Source organism: Pieris rapae, chromosome 6, assembly GCF_905147795.1.
Source record: "Pieris rapae chromosome 6, ilPieRapa1.1, whole genome shotgun sequence".
Lineage (NCBI taxonomy): Eukaryota > Metazoa > Arthropoda > Insecta > Lepidoptera > Pieridae > Pieris > Pieris rapae.
Window position 1 is genome coordinate 2,030,456 of NC_059514.1, and position 22,584 is coordinate 2,053,039.

The 22,584-nt window shown below is 33.4% G+C and overlaps 1 protein-coding gene across 1 annotated transcript; it reads left to right on the forward strand.

Moving 5' to 3' along the window:
- Nucleotides 1-1,696: 1,696 nt before the first annotated feature.
- On the forward strand, nt 1,697-22,103 carry LOC110997327 (probable cytochrome P450 301a1, mitochondrial). Its single transcript, XM_022265435.2, has 8 exons — nt 1,697-2,229; nt 17,764-17,957; nt 18,531-18,732; nt 19,046-19,208; nt 19,609-19,778; nt 20,039-20,117; nt 20,891-21,088; nt 21,418-22,103. The coding sequence occupies exons 1-8, from the start codon at nt 1,757-1,759 to the stop codon at nt 21,523-21,525; spliced, it is 1,587 nt and encodes a 528-aa protein (XP_022121127.1). The 5' UTR covers nt 1,697-1,756; the 3' UTR covers nt 21,526-22,103.
- The last annotated feature ends 481 nt before the right edge of the window (nt 22,104-22,584 follow it).

A 22,584-nucleotide genomic window follows, 5' to 3' on the forward strand; every position in this document is an offset into this window, starting at 1 on the left:
ATTTTTGGCGACGAATAGAATGCAATCTCTTCGCTCGTTACATTCATATTTGATAATCAATATAAACCAAATAAAGTAAATAAAACCGTACAAATAATATTAAAACAGACATGTCTATGTTTTAAATATATCAAATAGCTTTTTAGTTATTTTGAAAACTGGTGTAAGTTAAAATCTTAAGATAGGATATTGGCACAGTTGAACTGTCATTTTCATACAAAGGTCTATCCACATACACCGATCCGACCTGCCATGATAGCTTGAAACGACAGATGGCTGTTACAATCCGTCGATTGGTTATAGGCACACTTTTGTCAATAATTTAGATTAAGATGTCTATCTTAGATGGCCAAAAATGGATTGAGATAGGTTATTGGGTTTGGGCTTTATAGTCTCATTGAGATATGGATGATATTAATACTATTAGTCGATATTTGTAACACTGATTTTACTGTCATTACTTAATATTGTGTAAAGTTTGACATGTAACTGCGAAAATGTTAAGTTTTGATTTTTTTGTTATTAGAATTAGAACGGTACAATATAAGATATGCCTTAAGTGATAATTTATTCTTCTACTCAAAACGGAACATTGGTTTTATTCGAGTCCAATATTAAGTAGTCAATGAAAAAAAACCAAAGTTAGTTGGCATAAAAGTTATAGGTATCCAAATTGTTTATTGATATTCATATTTATCAGAAGAACAAATTTGTTTTAATATAGTGACGATTTCAAAGAAGTGTACGAAGAAACTCTTGGCACATTTTTTATATGCTGATTAAGCTGAGCAGCAGATGCTCAGCTTGTCACGCGGTTTTTGAAAACGGGACAATTTTGCGTCCCAGACTGTCCCTTTTTTCAATCAGACGTCCCGTTGTGAATCAACGGAACGTCTGGTCACGTTAGGTAAGCCGTATGATCCGCAACCAGTGTCCCGTAATTGTATAGTCACGTCAGCGTGTCATATAAATTTATTGGAAATAACGAAAATATGAAAGAACCATTATGCGGATTTAAAATCTTATTATCAGGGATATACGGAATAGCAGTTAATTTAGTATAGGCGCGACAATTTTGCTCGTATTTTATACTCCAGTCAATATGATAAAAACTACGTTAAAACGCAATAATTTTAAATATAAAATTATCTCAAATATTGTTCACTTAGGCAATATAGTAACACACACATATATATACATATATGATTCTTACCAAACTTAACAAAAATATACTTAAAATACTTTTGTTAGTATTTAAGTTAGTAAAGTTATTTTTATTTTTAATTTCTATTAAGATAAAAGTTAAAATCTTACATATTGGTACAAACTGGAATAAATTAAAATAAGACACACATTTATTTTCACCTTAAAATTATAAAACAACGCTTTGTCAGGCAACAGAAAGTTTTTGTAAAAATTATATAGAAAACGTGTTTTAACCCGATAAAGTCGATCTCATTCAAATATATACTACCGTAACAAAATACAATATTATTGTACTATGTTTTAAAAATGTGACTTCATAATAAGTCAAACTTCAAAAATGGAATAAAAAAGTTTTTATTAAAAAAAAATTAAACAAGAGAATATGTCTGATCATCCGCAGTTACCGTGAAACAGGTATAATAGAAAGTTTAATAAAAAAAGAGAACGCATGTCCGTGACTGCAATGCCAGATGCCACCCAACGGTAAATCTGCCGTAGTAATCTCGCGCTACCAGTCACCGCCAAACCTCCGAACGAGGCGGCCTTAATCATGGGCCGTTCGCTCCAGTCATTCACGGGTTATGTCCGCCCTTTCTCCATCATAGGGTCACGCCAGGCATCGGGATGCCCCTTTTCAAAACGTCAACGTTCCCAAATAGCACCCACCGCCGCGCTTACCGACGAAGTATTCTCAAACGCAAAACCCTACTCGGAGGTGCCCGGCCCCAAACCTATCCCCCTTTTGGGGAATACGTGGCGAATGGTACCAGTCATTGGTCAATTTGACATATCTGAATTCGCGAAGGTAACACAACAGTTTCTGGATAAATATGGAAGGATTGTGCGCCTCGGTGGATTGATTGGGAGGCCGGATTTGCTGTTCGTGTATGATGCTGATGAGATTGAGAGGATGTATAGGCGGGAGGGACCGACTCCGTTTAGGCCTGCCATGCCTTGCCTCGTGAAATACAAGTCTGAAGTGCGGAAGGATTTTTTTGGTGATTTACCAGGAGTTGTTGGAGTGTGAGTAGTTGATTTTTTTAATACAAATCGCAGTGATTACAAGATATAATTTAATCAGATTCATGTTATTTTTCAACATCATGTTAATTAATATATTATTAGTATAATAATAATACTGTCTTATTCATGACAGAAGAAATATGGTTGTGACAAAATTGATTTAAGCCCAGCCTCTGTATTTTTTTTAAATAAATATTTTTTCACAATGAATCAAGCAAAATATACACCCTAAGTATTTATATAAATAATATTGCATTTCTTATAAAAAAATTATTAAACTTTCCGAATTACTGAATCATTTTTTTTGCGACTACAAAGATAACTTAACTTCACTCTTTAATGTTGGAAAACATTAAGACTAAACGTGTCATTTAATTAACCTTAATTTAAAACAGAATACCTACTTAAAGCTTCATGTTAATTGTCAAAATTTGCTTGACAATCGACCCTCCTAAGACTACTTTCCCGGTAACTTTCTCCAAGTTAATTGCGACAGCTACATTAACTTAGTTTGTACATGAATCTATTAGTATTACACGAATGTTGCTCTAAGACCTGATCTTTTATTTGATGTATCAAGATATTAATTAAAAAACAACTTAATTTTTTCTATGAATTTTTCATATTAAGAAACATATAAATTTTTCAAGGGGTGTAAAAGTTTTCGTTACATAGACAAAGACTTACATTGTATGGACAGCACAATTCTAGTAGTTTCGACGTTTTGGGAGTTAAATCCGAGTGATTTTTACTGTAATAGTAATTCGAAAAGAAAACCAAGTTATAACCTACCAAGCTTTAACATCAAATTCAGGCCAATTATAGACAATAATTTTAATTTTAATAGGTTAAAGGTCAAAGCTAAGCGGTCATCTTTGGTGTCATGGTTGAATTTCAAAATATTCTTAACATATTGCAATCTTGAAAATTTATAATAGAGTAAAGAATGGTGTTCTAAATTCAAAATTTACATACGTTGATGATACCGTATTTTAGTGCGCATAAACAAAACTCAGGATATATTTTTTATGCTTCCAAATTTGAATTATATTAATATCAAAACTACTATTTCTCAACGTCTGCTGCTTAGTTCTGTATTCCCTATAAATCCTGTATCTCCATATATCTTTCTTAGACGATGAATACGATCCGATACGCCTATATTAATTGTTCTTTTACCAAAAATCTACAATCTAATTTAAATCCTACCCTAAGCTAGTATATATCTTTAAACATATATATGACAAGAACTGAAAAAATATATAGATATATATAAATATTATAAATCAGTAAACATCTAATAAAATATAACCTTGCTACTGACTAGGTGTAAATGTATGCTCGGTCACGTTTGTTTATTACTTAGGGCATAACTTAGACCTAGTGATACTTGTAATACAACTAAACAATACGATATCTTCAGATTTTAACTTACACCCGTTTTTAAAATAATTAAAAAACTATTTGATATGTTTTAAAGATAGACATGTATATTTAAATATTATTTGTATTTGCTTTATTTGGTTTATATTAATTATCAAATATGAGTGTAAAGAACGAAGAGATTTCATTATATCCGTCGGGTTTGGTTATTGGGATGCAGATAGGAGATTGATCAACTGTCACGGTCTGATCTTAGATCTTAGATTGGTTTTAATCTAATATTGTGGTTTAATTATTGGGTTCGGGCGTAAGTCACTAGCAATACCCATACAATATTTGACAGCTATACATCGAACAAAACAATAACAATTAAAAAATTTATTTAAATGAAGAATATAAACTATACACACAAACAATAGCACATATAATAACGCAATACGAATAAATTCCCTCTTGACATTCCAAATACAATATATTCGTTATATTTCTATTAATTAATTACACTTAACACTAGTTTCATCACAATTCAAATGGGGCGTCCTCTCCCTCGTATAATTGAATTCTATCAGTAGTCAGTCAAATCAGTAGTAATTGTTATAACTGATAATATTAATATTATTCTCCAATTTAAAATAGGTATTCTCACTCTCATCTACGCATGAGGTTCTTAAGTCAACTCTTCTACGACTTTTTGTTATTCAATTGTTATCTCTAATTGTTTGTTTTTCAATAGAATTTTCTAGAGTTTAGCTCAATTTTCTGTGGATTATATATGACCGCTTAAGATTCTATCTGGAGGCACCACAGAAGCAGAAGTGTTCAACCCCTTATTTCTTTGTTAGAAGCCTGCATTTCCAGTTATTAAATAAACACGGTTTATTTAATTATTTGCGACCATATCAATATAACAGATATTTTATGTTCTTAAAACATATTTTAACATTCGCCCTAATAATATTTAGTATGAGTTATGAGAAATATTGTGTTTCCGTGCGATACTAGTCAATGTATTTATTTAAAAATTATAAGAATTTTAATTTTCGTATGGTCAGTGTAAGATGATGATAGGTTAGTAAATTACGAAATAACTTAAGACTGAAGGTGCCTTAAATAGGGTCTTAATAAGTAATAATTGCTCGACTACGTATTACATGGATCTGACAACTTTTTACAGGAGAACTGCGTTGTGAGACGTTTTTTTACAGGTTATATTTTAGGTCTCGTAAATATATGGGTATTTACTTTGAGTTCATTTTACACCATATAACTTACTCTTACAGAATCTGAAATCCACTACATAAGCAAAGAATTCGAAAATCACTAAATTATTTTTCGAAAATCTAAAAATTTATTGTACTTTTGGCATAACTTTAATTAAATACCAGTATGTGAGCGAGGACTGTTGTGTATTTATTTGCCATTTAACTGACTCAGACAATATTTCTTTAAGTGTATTTTTGTATTTTCTATAATGACTTAATTTGTTAAAATAATTTGTTTTTGACGAAGCAAATTTTTTAAAGACTGTATCTAAGAGTAGACGATTTAAAAAAAATATAAAAGAAATAAATCTTAAAATATATTCAGGAAATTAAACCTCTGTGTTTGGCCATACGTAACAAATAAATGTAAGATGTAAATGTATTTCCGTGTAGATTTTTGATCATAAATAAATTTAGTGTATTCTTCTTGAACTTGCTACAAATTTGTGATATAAGCATAAACCCTGGCCCATTAAAATGTCATTGAAAATTGATTGCGCTAAAATAAATGGCAAAGTCAACCATGTTAGATGTATATTTAGCACTATTAGCACTTTTGTGTGTTAGCGCGCATGACATAATATGACGTCTTTGTTATAAGGAATAATTTAACATATAATTTTATTAGGCAAATAATAATCTTCACGTGCCGGATATACCATATAAACAAATAGGTAAATTGTGTTTGTCTATTAAGACTTTTATAATTTTTCAATTTTGTGTTCCTCTTAAATATTGTTTTTTATTTTACGAAATCCTGAAGTCCATAAATAATTGGTGATTACTACTGCGATGAATTCTCTCTATTCGATTCTCGGTGTATAATAATAAACGCCTGCTTTGTTACAACAATAACTAAGTATATTTCCAACACTTCTTATCCTTAAACAACCACACAGCTTACAATTTAACGTCCGTCTTGGTCAAGCGGATCGGTCCGAATGCCCCCCGCTTCTTTTTGATCGTCTCAAGACGACTCGTCATTTTGTTCGTGAATGTTGGTATCGAGTCAATCGACTTACTTACATCGAGTAAAACATATTTAACAAATACAATCATCAAATAATCTATACTCTAAATTATAAATAATAATTTTAAGCATAATAAAATTGTAAAATAATAATAAGTTATCATAAATTCATTACATTCGGCCGTCCGACTACGTGCGATCTCCTGACGCACGGTATATAATCATGGGAAGGTTTTATAAATTCAAATAAGTACACTAACAAAATATTTTAGTTTCATGTGAACTAATTGTAACCTATCTATACATTTGGTTTTTATCATAAATTCATTACATTTACATCATTATTACAATCATTACATTCGGCTATTATTTGGATACAGATTGATTGTGTGATAGTTTATTTGTCACTTTTGTTACTTTCGCTATCAGACGTACTACTGCTGCTAGCTACTGCATCTAAATTATCATTATGTTCGGACACATTTATATTGATCCACGGGCAAATCCTGTCTACCGCAACCACACTATCGAATTTATTTTTGTGTTTACTAAAGCCAGGTATTTCGACAATTTTATACCTATCATTGCCCAAAACTTTTGCTATTTTGAAGGGGCTTTATAAGTCGGGGCAGGAACTCTGTTTTGATCGTAGTTATGTTTTTGTTTAATTTGACTAGACTCAATTTGTACGAACTTCTTGCCTCACTTCTGTAAGGTTTGAATTAGGCTCGTTATTTATATCTAACATATTACTTAGGCTATCTTTCAATCTGGTTCCAAATAATGCTTCCGTAGCTGTCTTTTGAGTGGTGGAGTTTGTTGCATTATTAATTCCCCACTGAATTTTTCCTACACACATGTCCCAGTTCCGTTCGTCCTCACCGTCAGAATACTTTGCAAGTGAATTTAATATCGTTTGGTTATATCTTTCGGCTTGGCCGTTGGCTCTGGGACACGCAACAGCATTCAAAACATGTTTAATACCATGGGTATCACAAAAATATTTAAAAGCTGCTGAAGTAAAAGAGGTACCTCGATCTGATATAATTCGGGATGGTAAACCGAAGTCATAAAAAATATTTTGTAATACTTTAACAGTTGTTTTAGTCTTTGTAACCTTAACAGCTCTTACAAACAAATACTTGGTAAATCCATCCACTATGGTGAGAATGTAAACATTGCCTTTCTTGCTTTTGACAAATGGACCCAAGTGGTCAATGTGAATGGTGTGGAACGGGATGTTAACCTTCTCTATCGGATACAACTGACCATTCTTATGTCGAGACGTATTATCCTTATTATAAGCACACTTAATACAAGACTTAACATACTTTTTTACAAATCTACGTAACTTAGGAAACCAGAAAACAGATTGAATTTTCTCGGTAGTCTTTGATATTCCTAGATGACCTGCGTCATCGTGGTTAGATTTACATATTTGCCATCGAGCACTGCGAGGAATTACTAAACAGAGCCTATCATCAACTCTCCTATATACTCTACTGTTCTTAATTAAATAGTTTCTCTTAATATCTTTAGCTTCTTCATCACACTCAGGCTTAAGAATTTTATATATTCGGGATATCTCAGGATCTGACATTTGTAAAGTCAAGAGCCAGTTATCAGTGTCGATACTGTAGACTGTAACTGCAGAGTTATCGATAACCTCGGGTTTTAATTTTGTGTTACGGCTCAGTGCGTCCACATGAGTCATGCGGATGCCTGGTCGGTATTCTATACTAAAATTGAACTCACTTATTAAAAACCACCACCTAGCTATTCGGGGTATTAAATCGCGTTTCGTTAATGTAGTTCGAATAGCGTTACAGTCTGTTACAATTTTGAACTCAATCCCCAACAAATATACCCTAAATTTCTTTAACGAACAAACAATTGCAAGGGTCTCGAGTTCATAAGAGTGCAAGTGACGCTCTTCCGGGGTGGTTTGCCGGCTACAGTAAGCAATTGGCTTGAGAGCACGCGACTCCAGCTGCCATTGCATCAATATCCCACCCACGCCTAGAGAACTTGCATCCGTATGCAACTCAGTTTCAAAATTGGGATTGTATAGAGCTAAAACTGGTCGGTCAATTAACTTATCTTTTAAGGTATTAAACGAATGAAATTCTTTATCTGTCCATTTAAAAACATTACCCTTCTTGAGTAAGTTGGTAAGAGGCCTGGCTATCTCACCGAAACTTTTGATAAATTTTCTAAAATATCCTGCTAGTCCCAAAAACTGACGGACTTCATGTACGTTCTGAGGAACAGGAAACTCTTTAACAGCTAGAATCTTACTTTCATTAGGACGTATGCTTTCTGCAGAAATCTCATAGCCTAAATAGTCCAGGGTATTATTGAAGAATCGGCATTTAGATAATTTTAAAGTGAGCCCATTTTGCCGTAACAATTTCAAAACATTCTCTAACCTCTCAAATCCCTCCTCCAGGGTAACCGATGGCACAAGAATGTCATCCAAATAAGCCAACGCTAACTCATCACGTTTATTACCCAGCATTGTATTCATTGATCTCTGAAATACAGCTGGAGCATTCGCGAGACCAAACGGCATCTTTTTAAATTCATAATGACCATCTGGCGTCACGAACGCAGTCAATGGACGACTCTCTTCCGCCACCGGCACCTGATAATACCCAGAAATCAGATCTAACGATGTAAAGAATCTATTGCCACTAAGGTTAGTTAATTGATCATCGATTATCGGCAAAGGGAAACAATCCTTCCTCGTTTTACTATTGAGAGCCCTATAATCAACGCATAAGCGCTGTTCTCCTGTTTTCTTCCTTACCAATAAAATAGGACTGGCATAATTTGAATTAGACTCTTGTATAATATCATTTTGCAACAAGTCATTTATTATCTCCTTAACCTGACCTCTTTCCGAAAAACATAATCTATACGGTCGGTAAACTACAGGTTTGTCATCCAATAAGTCTATTTTCATTTTAGTTGACCTGATACAACCTATTTCTCCTAAATTAAATGCAAAGCAATCTCGATAATTGAGTAAAAGCGAATGAAGTCTAACTAATGCCTCTTTGTTAACTTGGGGACCAACATTTATGTCAGATATTAGTAAAGGCTCATATTCCGAATTATTTTTGGTTACTTTATTTACATAGGTACTATCTTTTTCAACAAAACAAGTTCCTTTAGCAATAGGACATTTCTGGGATAATGTGAGATTTTGACCAGATAAATTTGTCACGGGCAAATAGCACTTTCCATCAACAACCCTATAAATTCCCTGGTGCAAATAATGCTCTTTCCTAGGCTCACCATTACAATAACCTTCAATATAAATATCTCCACAGAAGTCAGCGTCAGATGCGGTAGCTTCAACTAACCGTGATAATGAAATGTCGGTATCGTTATCAAGATTTAACTTCAAACATTTTACCGGCTCTGGTATGGTATCGATATCAGGGCTCTGGTAAAAAGTTAACTGATGACTATTCTTAAATACTCTACATTAACCTCAACTTCATCTAATTTCAAATCGACGTTGGTCCTATATACTGGAAATACTTTAGAGTTCCCGAACCCTTTGATTACTGGCAACTCCGTTGAGTTTTTAGTTAAATTCAGACTTTGAGCATCAGATTCCCTGATTAAACTACATTCACTGCCGAAATCAATAACAGTTAAAGACTTATCGTTTACCTTAACCGTTTTGTAAAATTTGTCGCTGTTGTTATTGAGGGTAGATATACTTAAAATTTTTCTAGCCTGAGGATGATGCAGTGTTACCCGTTCGAACTATCGTATTATCGCTACGTTTTCTATTGAATGTTTTATTTTCTAACATAGGACGTTGGGAGCTTAGAAAATTCAACAAGTCTTCCGGTTCGCTACAAGTCAGTGCCTGTGCACTGCTTCTAATAGATGTATCTAGTATTCCGTGGATAATACAATCGACGGCCTTTTTGCCTCTTATTTCACATCTGTTCAACAACGTTAACTTATCGTAGAAGTACTCACGTAAACTTTCGTTACTACGAGTACTGCGAGATAACATTTCTTCGAGAAGCCGACCATAATTTTGCTCATTTGGGAAAGCTCTTGTAAGTTTGTCCTGCCACTCTGACCAATTGAAAACAACGCTAGGAAGGGCTTCGAACCACTTCTTTGCCAAGCCAGACAGTTTCTGCAGAGCAAAATGTATGGTCTGCTTCTCGTCCCATTCATAGATTAAAGCACATTCATTTACTTTCCTAACCCAACAGTCGATATTCTGAGTTTTACTTGACGGATCAATTCTGGTATTACATTATTGAGAAGATTATTATTTAAATTACTTGTCTTGCACTTATGCCCTTGAAGGGTATTAAATATATCCAGTACCTGTTCAGTAGACCAACTACCTCTTTCCTTGGATCGTCTCTTACTTGCACACCGTGAACTACGGGGTGACTCACTGTTGGAGGAGGAGGAGCTGGAAGACTCTTTGCGTTTCTTCTTTGATCGCTTTTTGCCTCTCTTCGACTTAGCTGCTGCCTTGGAGGAAGACCGTGAACGCTTTCTCTGAAATTCATCATTACGAGAAGGCGAGCCTTCGGGAGTCATCGCTTCATCAGTATCCATACCTCAAAAATAAAATATCATTTTATTAAGTTAGTATATCAATTCATTGTCTAGACGTACTAAAACTATAAAGATATATGTTTTTTTTAAACATTTCAAAATTAAGTATTTATAGAAATAAACTTCATTTATTTGAAATTAATCCTTGACTGAAAACAAAATACAATAATAATTTCGTTAACGTTGACACGCTCTAAGGGATACATTTTATAGGCATACTTAGCTTCTTATTTTTTTAGTTTTGCTTCTTCTAGGTACACATGACCTCTACTCTAACTTACTACACGCTCACAGATCAGGAGGCATACATAGCCTCGAGTATCTAAAGCACACTTGGCTTCCTATTGTAGGCACACATAACCTCTAACGACTGAGCACACATGGCTCGATAGGCATACATAGCCTCTAGCAGCTGAAGCACACTTGGCTTCCTATTGTAGGCACACATAACCTCTAACGACTAAGCACACATGGCTCGGTAGGCATACATAGCCTCTAGTAGCTGAAGCACACTTGGCTTCCTATTGTAGGCACACATAACCTCTAACGACTAAGCACACATGGCTCGGTAGGCATACATAGCCTCTAGTAGCTGAAGCACACTTGGCTTCCTATTGTAGGCACACATAACCTCTAACTACTAAGCACACATGGCTCGATAGGCATACATAGCCTCTAGCAGCTGAAGCACACTTGGCTTCCTATTGTAGGCACACATAACCTCTAACGACTAAGCACACATGGCTCGGTAGGCATACATAGCCTCTAGTATCTGAAGCACACTTGGCTTCCTATTGTAGGCACACATAACCTCTAACTACTAAGCACACTTGGCTTCCTATTGTAGGTACGCATAACCTATAACTAATTAGCACACATGGCTCGATTGACGTACATAATCTCTAGTAGCCAAAGCGCACGTGGGGCGTTCGATTTCTAATCATATATAGAAATAACCTTAATAGTCGTATAAAACACTTGTACGCACCTTAGATTGGGTCTTGTCCCGCTTCTGAAATGCGATGAATTCTCTCTATTCGATTCTCGGTGTATAATAATAAACGCCTGCTTTGTTACAACAATAACTAAGTATATTTCCAACACTTCTTATCCTTAAACAACCACACAGCTTACAATTTAACGTCCGTCTTGGTCAAGCGGATCGGTCCGAATGCCCCCCGCTTCTTTTTGATCGTCTCAAGACGACTCGTCATTTTGTTCGTGAATGTTGGTATCGAGTCAATCGACTTACTTACATCGAGTAAAACATATTTAACAAATACAATCATCAAATAATCTATACTCTAAATTATAAATAATAATTTTAAGCATAATAAAATTGTAAAATAATAATAAGTTATCATAAATTCATTACACTACTATCGACATTAAAGGATCGACCGTGCGATACAAAATGAGACTTCAGCAACACGTCTAGCTTGCTTCAGCTTCAGGCCTCTCGGAAACGACATTGCCACAGTCTGACAGTTTACAAATTGCGGAGAGAATAAAAAAAATGGATTTGCGTGGGAACGTATTTGTTTAATTTTTTTTATTATTTAAAAAAAAAAAAAAATTTTATGGGAAGTAATGGTAATTAGGGATAATTGCCATGATTTCCCATATAAAAGCCAAGAGCATGGTTGCAGATGGATTAAAAAACTACAGAATAATATAATTTAATCGTACTATGTTACATTAGCAAACCGCTGTGGTTTGTATAAATGTAAGAGTCTTGTTTAGGACCGCGACAATTGCAAATTTGTTTTTCAATTTCCTTTAATGTTGGTTAAAGATAGATAGTTAAGGATAGGCTATCTAATTACTTACTGCGGTAGCTAATACCAGAATGTTATCTCGCCATACTCTCGATGTACTCGTCATGCTCAACTGGTTTATTTGTTACATGCAAGTGTATTGCTACGATTTCTTTATTTTCATTTAAGATGAAGACAACAAAGATATAATGGTATATTTTTATTATAAGGCAATACAAACTTTATGCCAGTTTCAAGTAAGCACACTCTTTATTTTACTCTCCTTAATTCACTGTCCCTAATACTCTGTGCCTGTCTAAGGGATTAGTCAATTGTCAATTTGTATGTAAAAGATAGTTCGTGTGCACAAATTTTCATACAAATTTAGTTTTCGATTTTCTACATTCCTTGTTAGGCCATCTCGACCATATACTTTTTATGATCTATTACAGACAACTAATAAACATTGTAAACTTTGAATAGACTATTACTAATATTAATAAAATAACACTCTATTTAAGAGATTTAAAGTGTGATAAATAATATTAAATCGTATTTCAACTGAGATGTTTGTCCTAGTTGGCAAGTGGGGCAAAGCGAAAGCGAGGTCTCACCGACACCACTTCTAACGACTTTATCTAACAGTGATTTAATTTTACTTAAAATTAAGAAAAAAAATATTCTTGTTAAGATGTTTTAAGTGTTTTAACTCTTCGTATAGCAAAACGGTTTTGTAAAGACACCCGCGAGTTAATCATTTATTGTCTTAAACATTTTTATTTAAGATATTCACTTAATATTTTTACTTATCTAAGACAAAAAAATATATCCCTTTTTCTAAAATAATATTATAATGAGGAAAGATGTGATTGTTTGCATTTAATAGGCTTCAAAAGTACAGGACTGATTTGAAAAAAATCTTTCACCATTTATCCGTCTGGAGGCTCATCTGATATTAAGTGATACCGCTGCCCATGGACACTGCCTTTACCAGAAGGCTGGCAATTGCGTTGCCGGCCTTTAATAATATCAATAAAGTTATATAGTTTATTTGTCTTCTATAACAAAACAACTTTCATTGATTTGTTGTGATCCTCTTGATCTATATACATTAGTTATTATTACATACAGTCAAAATCGTTTACGACGACATCGTTTAGCACAATATGCCTGTTATATTGACCAAAATACCGGCTGAATTATATTGTATAAGTTTCTAACAATGCTATCGGCTGTTACGACTATCGGGTTTTACGACCAAATATGAGTAGTCCCTTTGAGGTCGATATATGTAATAGATATTGACTGTATTTCTGTTTCTTCCTCCTGTACTTTCAAATGATCCTTCGATTCGATGGTCGTTCATTATGTTATATTAGAAAACTGTGGTTTGTATTATTGTAACCATAGCAGTCTTGTTTAAGAGCGCGACATATGTATATAATATAAAATATATGTATATATAAAAGTAGTTTTTTAATTTAAAGTTTCTGTTGGTCAGTGTTAGGCTATCTATTATCTGCTTGGACTATTAATTAGCCGCGGTAGCAAATACCGCAACGTTCTCTTGTAAAATTGTTAAAATATGGAATAGCTCTATGGATATCTTATTGTCTACGTAATGTTTGAATAAATGATTAACGAGAATAGAGGATGTCTATAAATATTTTTAGATAAAAAACCCACAGACTACTATAACTCACTGTATCGCGATGTAAATACAGTAAAATTGTATGCACACATGAAACCGGTAAAGGAGTGTCATTCTCGCATTCCAATTTCGAAACTCACAGTTTAAGTCAGGGTTAACTTATTTAAAATTTATAATTTGCTGTTTTACAACAATTATTTCTGAATTTGTATACTATTACGATTATCGTATCTATTTTAAATCTGTACTGTAATGTGTAAAGTTCTCGACTTGATTTTAAATTCCCTACATACATATTACATATATCTACATACATAATAAAATATTGTATTTAATTTAACCTAACCGAAGACTGAAATGTATTGGCCATTTTTATAGGTTTTTCCGTTTTACGTAATTTTATAATGTCAAAGTTTCACGTAGCCTTTTCTTTAATAAACGCTACAGCCTTCACACTTGTATGGATGTGTTAAAGTTAAGTTACTATTAAAAACATAAATCATAAACAATAAAAAAATCAATTCAGCGGAAATAAATAAACTTAAAATTTCAGATTTGTACCCACGCGATTGTCATGTGTCATAAACAAATTACGACGCATATTTTTTTTCCTATTTCACTTAATGTGTCTCTTTTATAGTAAAAGTACGTATTTAAAGGAAAACATCGTGAGGAAACCGACATGTCTTAGACCCAAAAAGTCGATGACGTGTGTCAGGCACTGGAGGCTGATCACCTACTTGGCTATTAAATTTAAAAATGATCATGAAACAGATTTAGAAATCTGAGGTCCAGACCTAAAGAGGTTGTAGCGCCACTGATTTATTTATTTATTTTTTATCATAGATATAAATTTGACTATAGTAACTGGTAACTGAAAGGTTTTACGTTGGGTAGGTTTTCGTAGGAACTTGATACGGGTGAAACCCCGAGACGCAGCTAATACCGAACAAAAATAGTAAAACAACAACCAAGTCACACGATTGTGAGAAAATGTTTACCGCATTGTTTCACGATTTGATGTCACGCAGTATTATTGTCTATTTCTCATTCTAAAAGCGATTTCTTCGTCATAAGATGCGAAGTATGAAACGTGAATTGACTGCCAGTGTCTGGGGAAAACTTGATGACTCAAGATAAGATTATAACATAATATATAGCCTTTTTTAATTATTATTCGTGGTAAATGAAAAAATAAAATCTTAAATAGCTATCAGTGTGGGTAGTTGTCACCTTTGGGTGACACAAACACGAACATGGGGATAGACACTTCTGTCTCCACCGGCACTACTATGTGTAACGGGAACGGGCACAGAAATGTGTCTTAATAATGTATAATAAAATAGATAAGCGAAATAAAATGTTAAGGCATAGGTACTCATGAACGGGTGCTTCTTGTGATGAGTGGTCGTACTTAAGATACTAAGATGTCATATGGAACATGGTGTAATGGTTGCAGCTCCTTACAAACGTTGTGTGAAACAAAAAACTTGACGATTAAAAAGAGTGGCGGAGAGGTTTTTGCCAGTTCTTCTCTTTCGCTCTATGAACGCCTTTGATTTGAGAAGTGGCAGTAAACGTAAAATTAGAAGCATTGTACATTGTGTTACCTACGTGAATAAATGATTTTAGATTTTTTTTGAGTAGTGCCGCACACAATGCTATTGAATTTCATGCATTAAAATGCGTGAATTTACTATTGTACTGAATCTCTCTATCACGTAAAATCATGATTCATGTTAAAAAGTTTAAAAGGAAAAACATACTTATTACTTAGTAAAGCGCGAAAAGCAGGTTGTGTCACTACCAGGATGGTAATTATATTAATTAAAATTAAAGTTATGGGTCTAAAAAGAACAATAACAAATATTGCTTTGTAGGCTATAAAAGCATAATATTATAAAGATTGTTGAACTCAGGTGAGCGTTGTGACCTCATTCGTATTTTATGAATGAGTTTTAATCCTAATACTTGCACTTAGTTGTAATTCTACGCGAATTGTTCGTACCGAAGACAAACTATAAATTATTCATGGAGCCGTTATGAAAGCGATTAGCGATATTATTAGATTGCACCTAGATATAACTGAGATTTCTCTTTCTAAATTTGTTATATGAGTATCAAAATTTTTAAAACTTTTTCGTTTAAAAAACTACTCGTATCCCATACAATCCGTATTTTCAAACAATCGTATCACTTTTAACCAATTCTTAGAAGGCCGGCAACGCACTCGCGAGCCCTGTGGCATGGAGAGTGTCCATGGGCGGTATCGCTTAACATCAGGAGAGCCTCCAGTGCGTTTGCCCCCAGGTAAAAAAAAAATCACACACTTTGTGATTGCCAGTCAAGAAGACCTTTACTTGGAATGATCAACCAGAAAGTTGGATGATGACAGATGTAATAAAAAGGATGGCGGGACAGAACTGGGCAATTATAGTGAGGAATAGATACAAGTGATGAATTCGGAGGAGACCTTTACTCTGTATTGTCGAGAACAATTGGTGTAAAACATAAATGACATGAACTTAGTGTAGTTTAGTGTAGAGTAGTAAGGGGTATTTTTATTTCATTTATTTATCATCACACACTGATCCAGTATTAGGTTAGGTTTAAGAAGTAGTAGCTATACATATTTGACACAGAATAACAGATGATTAACAATAATAGAACTGTCTGGCGTCAGAATAATGCAAAGTTAAAAATTATCTCCAGAACAAACTTAATTTTTGAATAATGTAATTGTTCCACGCCTTATAATTATGAATAGCACGCGATACCTAATCTTGGTCAAGACTGAGTGATAATTTCAGCATTACAAAACGCTTAGTAACTACAAACTTTTAAACGCACCGAGATGAAACCTAGTTGGTTATGAGGTTAAAGAAACCTGATCATCAAGATGCCTACTACGTATATAGCTTACATATTCTTATTTCTTGAATCCTTCTAGTTAAAACCTCTTTGGTGTTAAGCTTGCGTGCGTGTGTAAAACGTTAATTTACAATGCAATAAATAAAACATTGCATCTATTGTATACCTTGCAAAAATTGATCCTATGGGTGGATCCCTGCACCCACTTGGCGACATCCTTGATTATTTCTACAACTATCTATCTACTAACTTCGTAGAACAAGACCCTGAATTATTAATCCATTATATTAATCAGTTTAGAGAAATTTTATTCTAACAAGACTTACGCGTCATGTAAATAGTTTTTTGTTTACTTTACGGTTGGTATATACTTTATGTGACTGACAAATAAGGCAGTGGTCTAACTGGTATTGAAGTACTGATTTATTTACATATAATACTAATTAAACTCAGCATGTTAGCGTCATACTTACAACCAAGACTGGATATGGGCGGCGGTATCACTTTACATCGGATGTGCCTTCTGCCCGTTTGCTTCTTATTATATTAAAAAAATCTTATTAATTTTTTTTGTGTCTATCATTGGAACTTCAAACATAGGGTGTGTGTGTGCTATTGATTATTAGCTATTGTTTGTGGAGTTTCTCAACAAATTTGAGGTTTAATATGTAGTTAAAATAACAAACGGTTTTCGTTTATAATATTTATTTATCATTAAAGTCACTTAAAATAAAATATATACAATAATTCATTATGTTAGCTCAATTATTTATGTATTGCGCAAGTAAGAAAAACTTCATAAATAGACAAGAATCAAGACTTATTAAATAAAAATAAATTACGAATTAAAAAAATATAATGCGTATCACATGCTGCAGGTATTAACAAAGTTTGTGAGAGGCTGATGCTTATAATCCGACTATAATAATCCTGTGGTAGGTTCCTCTATTACCAGCTTTTCGAGGATAGAAAATATACGAAGTCTACATACAATGACTTATGTTACAAATAAAATAACAACTTTTCTCGTTTCAGACATGGCGAACAATGGCGCACATTTCGTTCAAAGGTGCAAAGACCAATACTTCAGCCGCAGACGGTGAAGAAGTACGTAGCACCTATCGAGATGGTGACAGAAGATTTCATCAGATACATGGAGAATGCACGAGATGAAATTGGAGATTTGCCGAAAGACTTTGACAATGACATCCATAAGTGGTCTCTTGAATGTAAGTATTTATTGATAGTCAGTTTTATTGCATCGCGCATTTTTGGAATCAGTTAATAGGTTCAATAGTCATTCCGAAATTGAGTTTATAATAAAAAGATTATAATTCTAAAACAATGTTAATAAAGATTTTTTTTTAAACGCAAGTTTAATAATAAATCTTTAAACGTTTGTCATGTAAAATATATTACCATAATTTTTTGTCAAAGTTGAAAAATGTTAATACCACAGATTTATTATATTATATTATTTGTTTTACTCATTGATTATCAATGAGTAAAACAAATAACGCCATTTTGTTTCACGTCTTATAAAATAAAAGAAGGATTTACTCCAATTCAAAAATTAATTTGAATTAATATTTGAAAAAATATTAAATTGAAGATATTGATTTGGAAATTTAAATTTCGAACGTAAACTACGAATCGAACTTGTGTCCAAATCTATGAAAATGCAAAGTGTGAGCGATTATAGAGTAGGTGTGTTGATCAGATTCAAATGAAGCGTTGCTCAAACGGAACGCAAGATTTATGGTATAAAAACTTAAATCTACTTCGACTATTCAATATTTCAGGTATTGGCCGAGTCGCCCTAGATGTTCGTCTAGGCTGTCTATCAAATGACCTAACGAACAACTCAGAGCCGCAAAGGATAATCGATGCAGCCAAATTCGCACTCCGGAACGTCGCAGTATTGGAATTAAAAGCTCCATACTGGAGATACATACCAACACCACTTTGGACGAAATACGTCAATAATATGAACTTTTTTGTTGAGTAAGTAATGTCAGATATAAAAAACCACTCACAGGAAAATTGTTTGCAAATAGGCTTGTATATTTATTAGTGACAAATTGTTATTTTTAACTGTCAAGTATTTGCTTTATAAGGAGATCCTATGAATAAAGTCAATAAGTATGAGTCCCAAATGTCAATGTCAATACTAATCACTTATGGCTTTGACATACGGAGAATCTCTAATGTGATAAACCGCTATTTTTCGTTAAGCTACCGCCATATTGTTCATAAAATCTTTATTTATTATCTTTTACAACATTTGGATAAAACGAACGATTAATAATCATTACAGACTCTGTACGCGATACATCAATGAAGCGTTAGAACGCCTGAAAACCAAGAAGGTGACGTCAGAGAACGATCTATCTCTCTTGGAACGCGTGCTGAAGAGTGAAGGAGACCCAAAAATCGCTACCATCATGGCACTTGATCTTATACTCGTTGGCATCGATACGGTATGTTTTACTCGAGTTAAAAAAAGTAGATTTATTTTTAAATTATATAAACTGTTTTACAAATATTGTCTTTTAGTAATAATATAAAATAAAATAATTTCCGTTAAATGACAAGGTTTACGCAACTACAACAATTTGTGCATGCATATATGCACAACTTATGATAAAAATAATAATCAACTGGCGACTGGCTCTAGACACTTACATGAGTCTTCACCACAGATCCGTTTCTTTGATAATCTTTAAATAGATAGCTTTTTGCCAATGCACAGATTATTAAACTTTAGATCAAGTATTATAATCTGTGCACAGAAGTATATATGTAATAATCTTATAAGTTTGAATTAATAGTATTAACGTGTATGGCGTCAATATATTCATAAAACACATATATTGACAGATATCAATGGCAGTATGTTCGATACTGTACCAGGCAGCAACAAGAGTGGAGCAACAAGAGAAAATGGCGGAAGAAATACGTAAAGTACTCCCAGATCCTAGTAAGCCTTTGACGTACGCTGACTTAGACAAACTTCACTACACTAAGGCGTTTGTTCGAGAAGTTTTCAGGTTGGTATGCCCTTTATTCTATGTTTAAAAAAACAATAATTGCGTTTAGCAGGGCTATTCTGTAAATTTACCACAGCCGAATGGTCAAATTCTGAAACTTTTGGTATCAAAATTATAAGGACTTAGTTGACACGAGTTTATGTGAAATTCTAAACGGTTTTTTTATACTTTTGCAAAAAAATAGTTCGGTACGCATATTTTAACTGGATGTTAGTATGTATTGTATTAAAAAACCTTTCACATTATTATTGATTTTTCAGAATGTATTCAACTGTTATTGGAAACGGTAGGACCTTACAGGAAGATGACGTAATTTGCGGATATCATATACCAAAAGGCGTAAGTACCATATTTTAAAACGCGTATTAAATTGCCAACCATTTTTCAATGATTCAGTTTTAAAACTTAGCGCTAAGTATGACTCATATGCTCTCTAGACTCATACATGACTACCATTAATTTATTACGACCGTAATTGTGGTAACAAACAAGGTACTTTATTGTTTGGACACAGAAAGTAGCATATATGCAGATGAAAATTTTAGCTCTTGCCCTCAGATTGGTCTTGTTTAGTATTTTAAGTCTAATCAGTCTTCTCTACATTTTATCAGTCAATAGGCTTTCTTGAAATCATCTCATATCTATCTATATGAGTCTAGCCATTCACAGCCATTAAAATATATTAGCATTATTATCTAGCTTCACAGATTAGTAAGTTCTCTTTTATCATACCAAAAACAATAGAAGTCAGACTTCGCAAAGCTTCTTGACTTCGATCGTCTCACATCATATGATTACCGTCTTCGTCTTAGCGACACAAATTAAGAAATTATTAGGATAACCTAATATATTAATATCAGTCGGCACGCATTAGCGAGTCTTCTGTCTGTGTGAGAGTATCGGTTGTAGAATCTTTATATCCCTGCCCATTTGCCGTCTCTTCTATAAATGAAAGTGGAACAAAATGTTTATACGGTTAAAATAGTATTACAATATTAATAATAAAAACTTTATTTAGATGACAATAAAGGATAAAAAGGATGTAAATACGCGCTCTCATTGCTAAAAAGCAGTTCTTCCAAACATAGTAGCATATTTTTAATGGTTTACAGGTACAAGTCGTATTCCCAACAATAGTGACGGGTAATATGGAGCAATTTGTGTCAAATCCAAAGGAATTCAAACCAGAGCGCTGGTTAGAAGAAAATGGAAGGTTGCATTCCTTCGCTTCCCTTCCGTACGGTTTCGGAGCACGAATTTGTTTGGGAAGACGATTCGCTGATCTCGAAATACAGGTTCTATTGGCTAAGGTTAGTGGGTGATTTGACACTAAATCTTTTGTTAACTGTTTAAAAATAAATAAGGTTCTGGGTATTTCACCATTTTTGTAATGAATATCAATATGTATTTTCGTAACTGGAATCTCGATGTTGGCCTGAAGAGCCTCGGTTTTGGCGAGTATAGCTTTGTCGGAAGCGAACCGATATTTCAAGTGTCATCTACATTACCGACAATAAGGCCGACGCCAGTACAACAGCATTGCCGACACCAGTGGTGTTACTATTAAAATTACTTATTTTTTACCATTATAACCCCAGATTCCATGAGTCAGTTATAATAATTATATATTTTATTTCAGCTATTACGCCGTTATAGACTAGAATACCACCACGACCCACTGGAATACGCTGTGACATTTATGTATGCTCCCGATGGACCTCTACGTTTGCGTATGATTGAACGATAAAAAAGATGGTTCCCAGTCTGCTTTAAATTGACACATGACAGAGACATTACTAAAGTATACAGACGCACGGAAGGTTATTTTTCCTATCGTTCAATTACGTTATGTGTTGCTATGTAATATAATGTATTGCGTTTAAAAACGAATCTATACTAACGTTTTTTGTGCATTATGAAATAAGTAAAAATATACTATCACAGTTTACATTACGTTATAATGAAACAATATTGCTCATGGAAGTTATAGTAAAATATATGACAGGTTTGATTAAAATAAGTTTATGTTTAATAATTAAATTAATATTAAACTCTTGCCGTCAAAATATGACTTGGTCATGACTTATGTCATACTTCTCAAACAAATTAGAAAAAATGTGACGTTTGGCATTTGAATCAGAGCGTTGATTCTTGGTTAATTGTGACATTTTCTGTAATGTCAAACTTACCTTAGTAACAATTTTTAAAACTTTGAAATTTTCTCATACAATTGTTAAAGGATAATCTAGATGTAAATCATTTATATACGCGCTATATTAACAATAAATAAACATCACATCACACCAAGATTATGTATATAATATGTCTAAGTTATATATATTTGTAAATAAATTATTTTTTTACCTCGTTCTTGTTTATTCACCTCCCATGACTATGCTACAGTTGCAAAAGTATAAGTAATTCCATATATTTTTTTGGTATCAATTAATAGCAAATATTACAAATTTATCTAGCCGTTAAAAAGAAGTGCAATTGGTCCATTGGCTAAAAATTGGAGTCAAGTTCCTGTCCCTTTATTGTTGTCCAAATTATACACTCTTAAATTTACTTCTTACTGCAAGTTTTTAAATGGCGTAGAGAGGACGAGAGGAAAAGTGCCAGAGTTTCTCACTATGTAGGAGTATTTTTTATTAACTGTATTAGACATAAATATATACATGTACTTAATAGTAATCTGTATATTTTCGATCTCCCTTTACTATTATGTGAATATTTAACTTCAAAAAGTAAAGGTGTATAAATTAAATTCATTTCCGCCTTTAAAATATTTTAATGGATAAAAAAA

Excerpts from the sequence above, each read along its gene's own strand:
- LOC110997327 (XM_022265435.2), top strand. The coding sequence starts at position 1,757 with ATGGGCCGTTCGCTCCAGTCATTCACGGGTTATGTCCGCCCTTTCTCC. Across the intron at positions 2,230-17,763 it reads TTACCAGGAGTTGTTGGAGT|ACATGGCGAACAATGGCGCA; the intron begins GTGAGTAGTTGA and ends TTCTCGTTTCAG. Across the intron at positions 18,733-19,045 it reads AATATGAACTTTTTTGTTGA|ACTCTGTACGCGATACATCA; the intron begins GTAAGTAATGTC and ends TAATCATTACAG.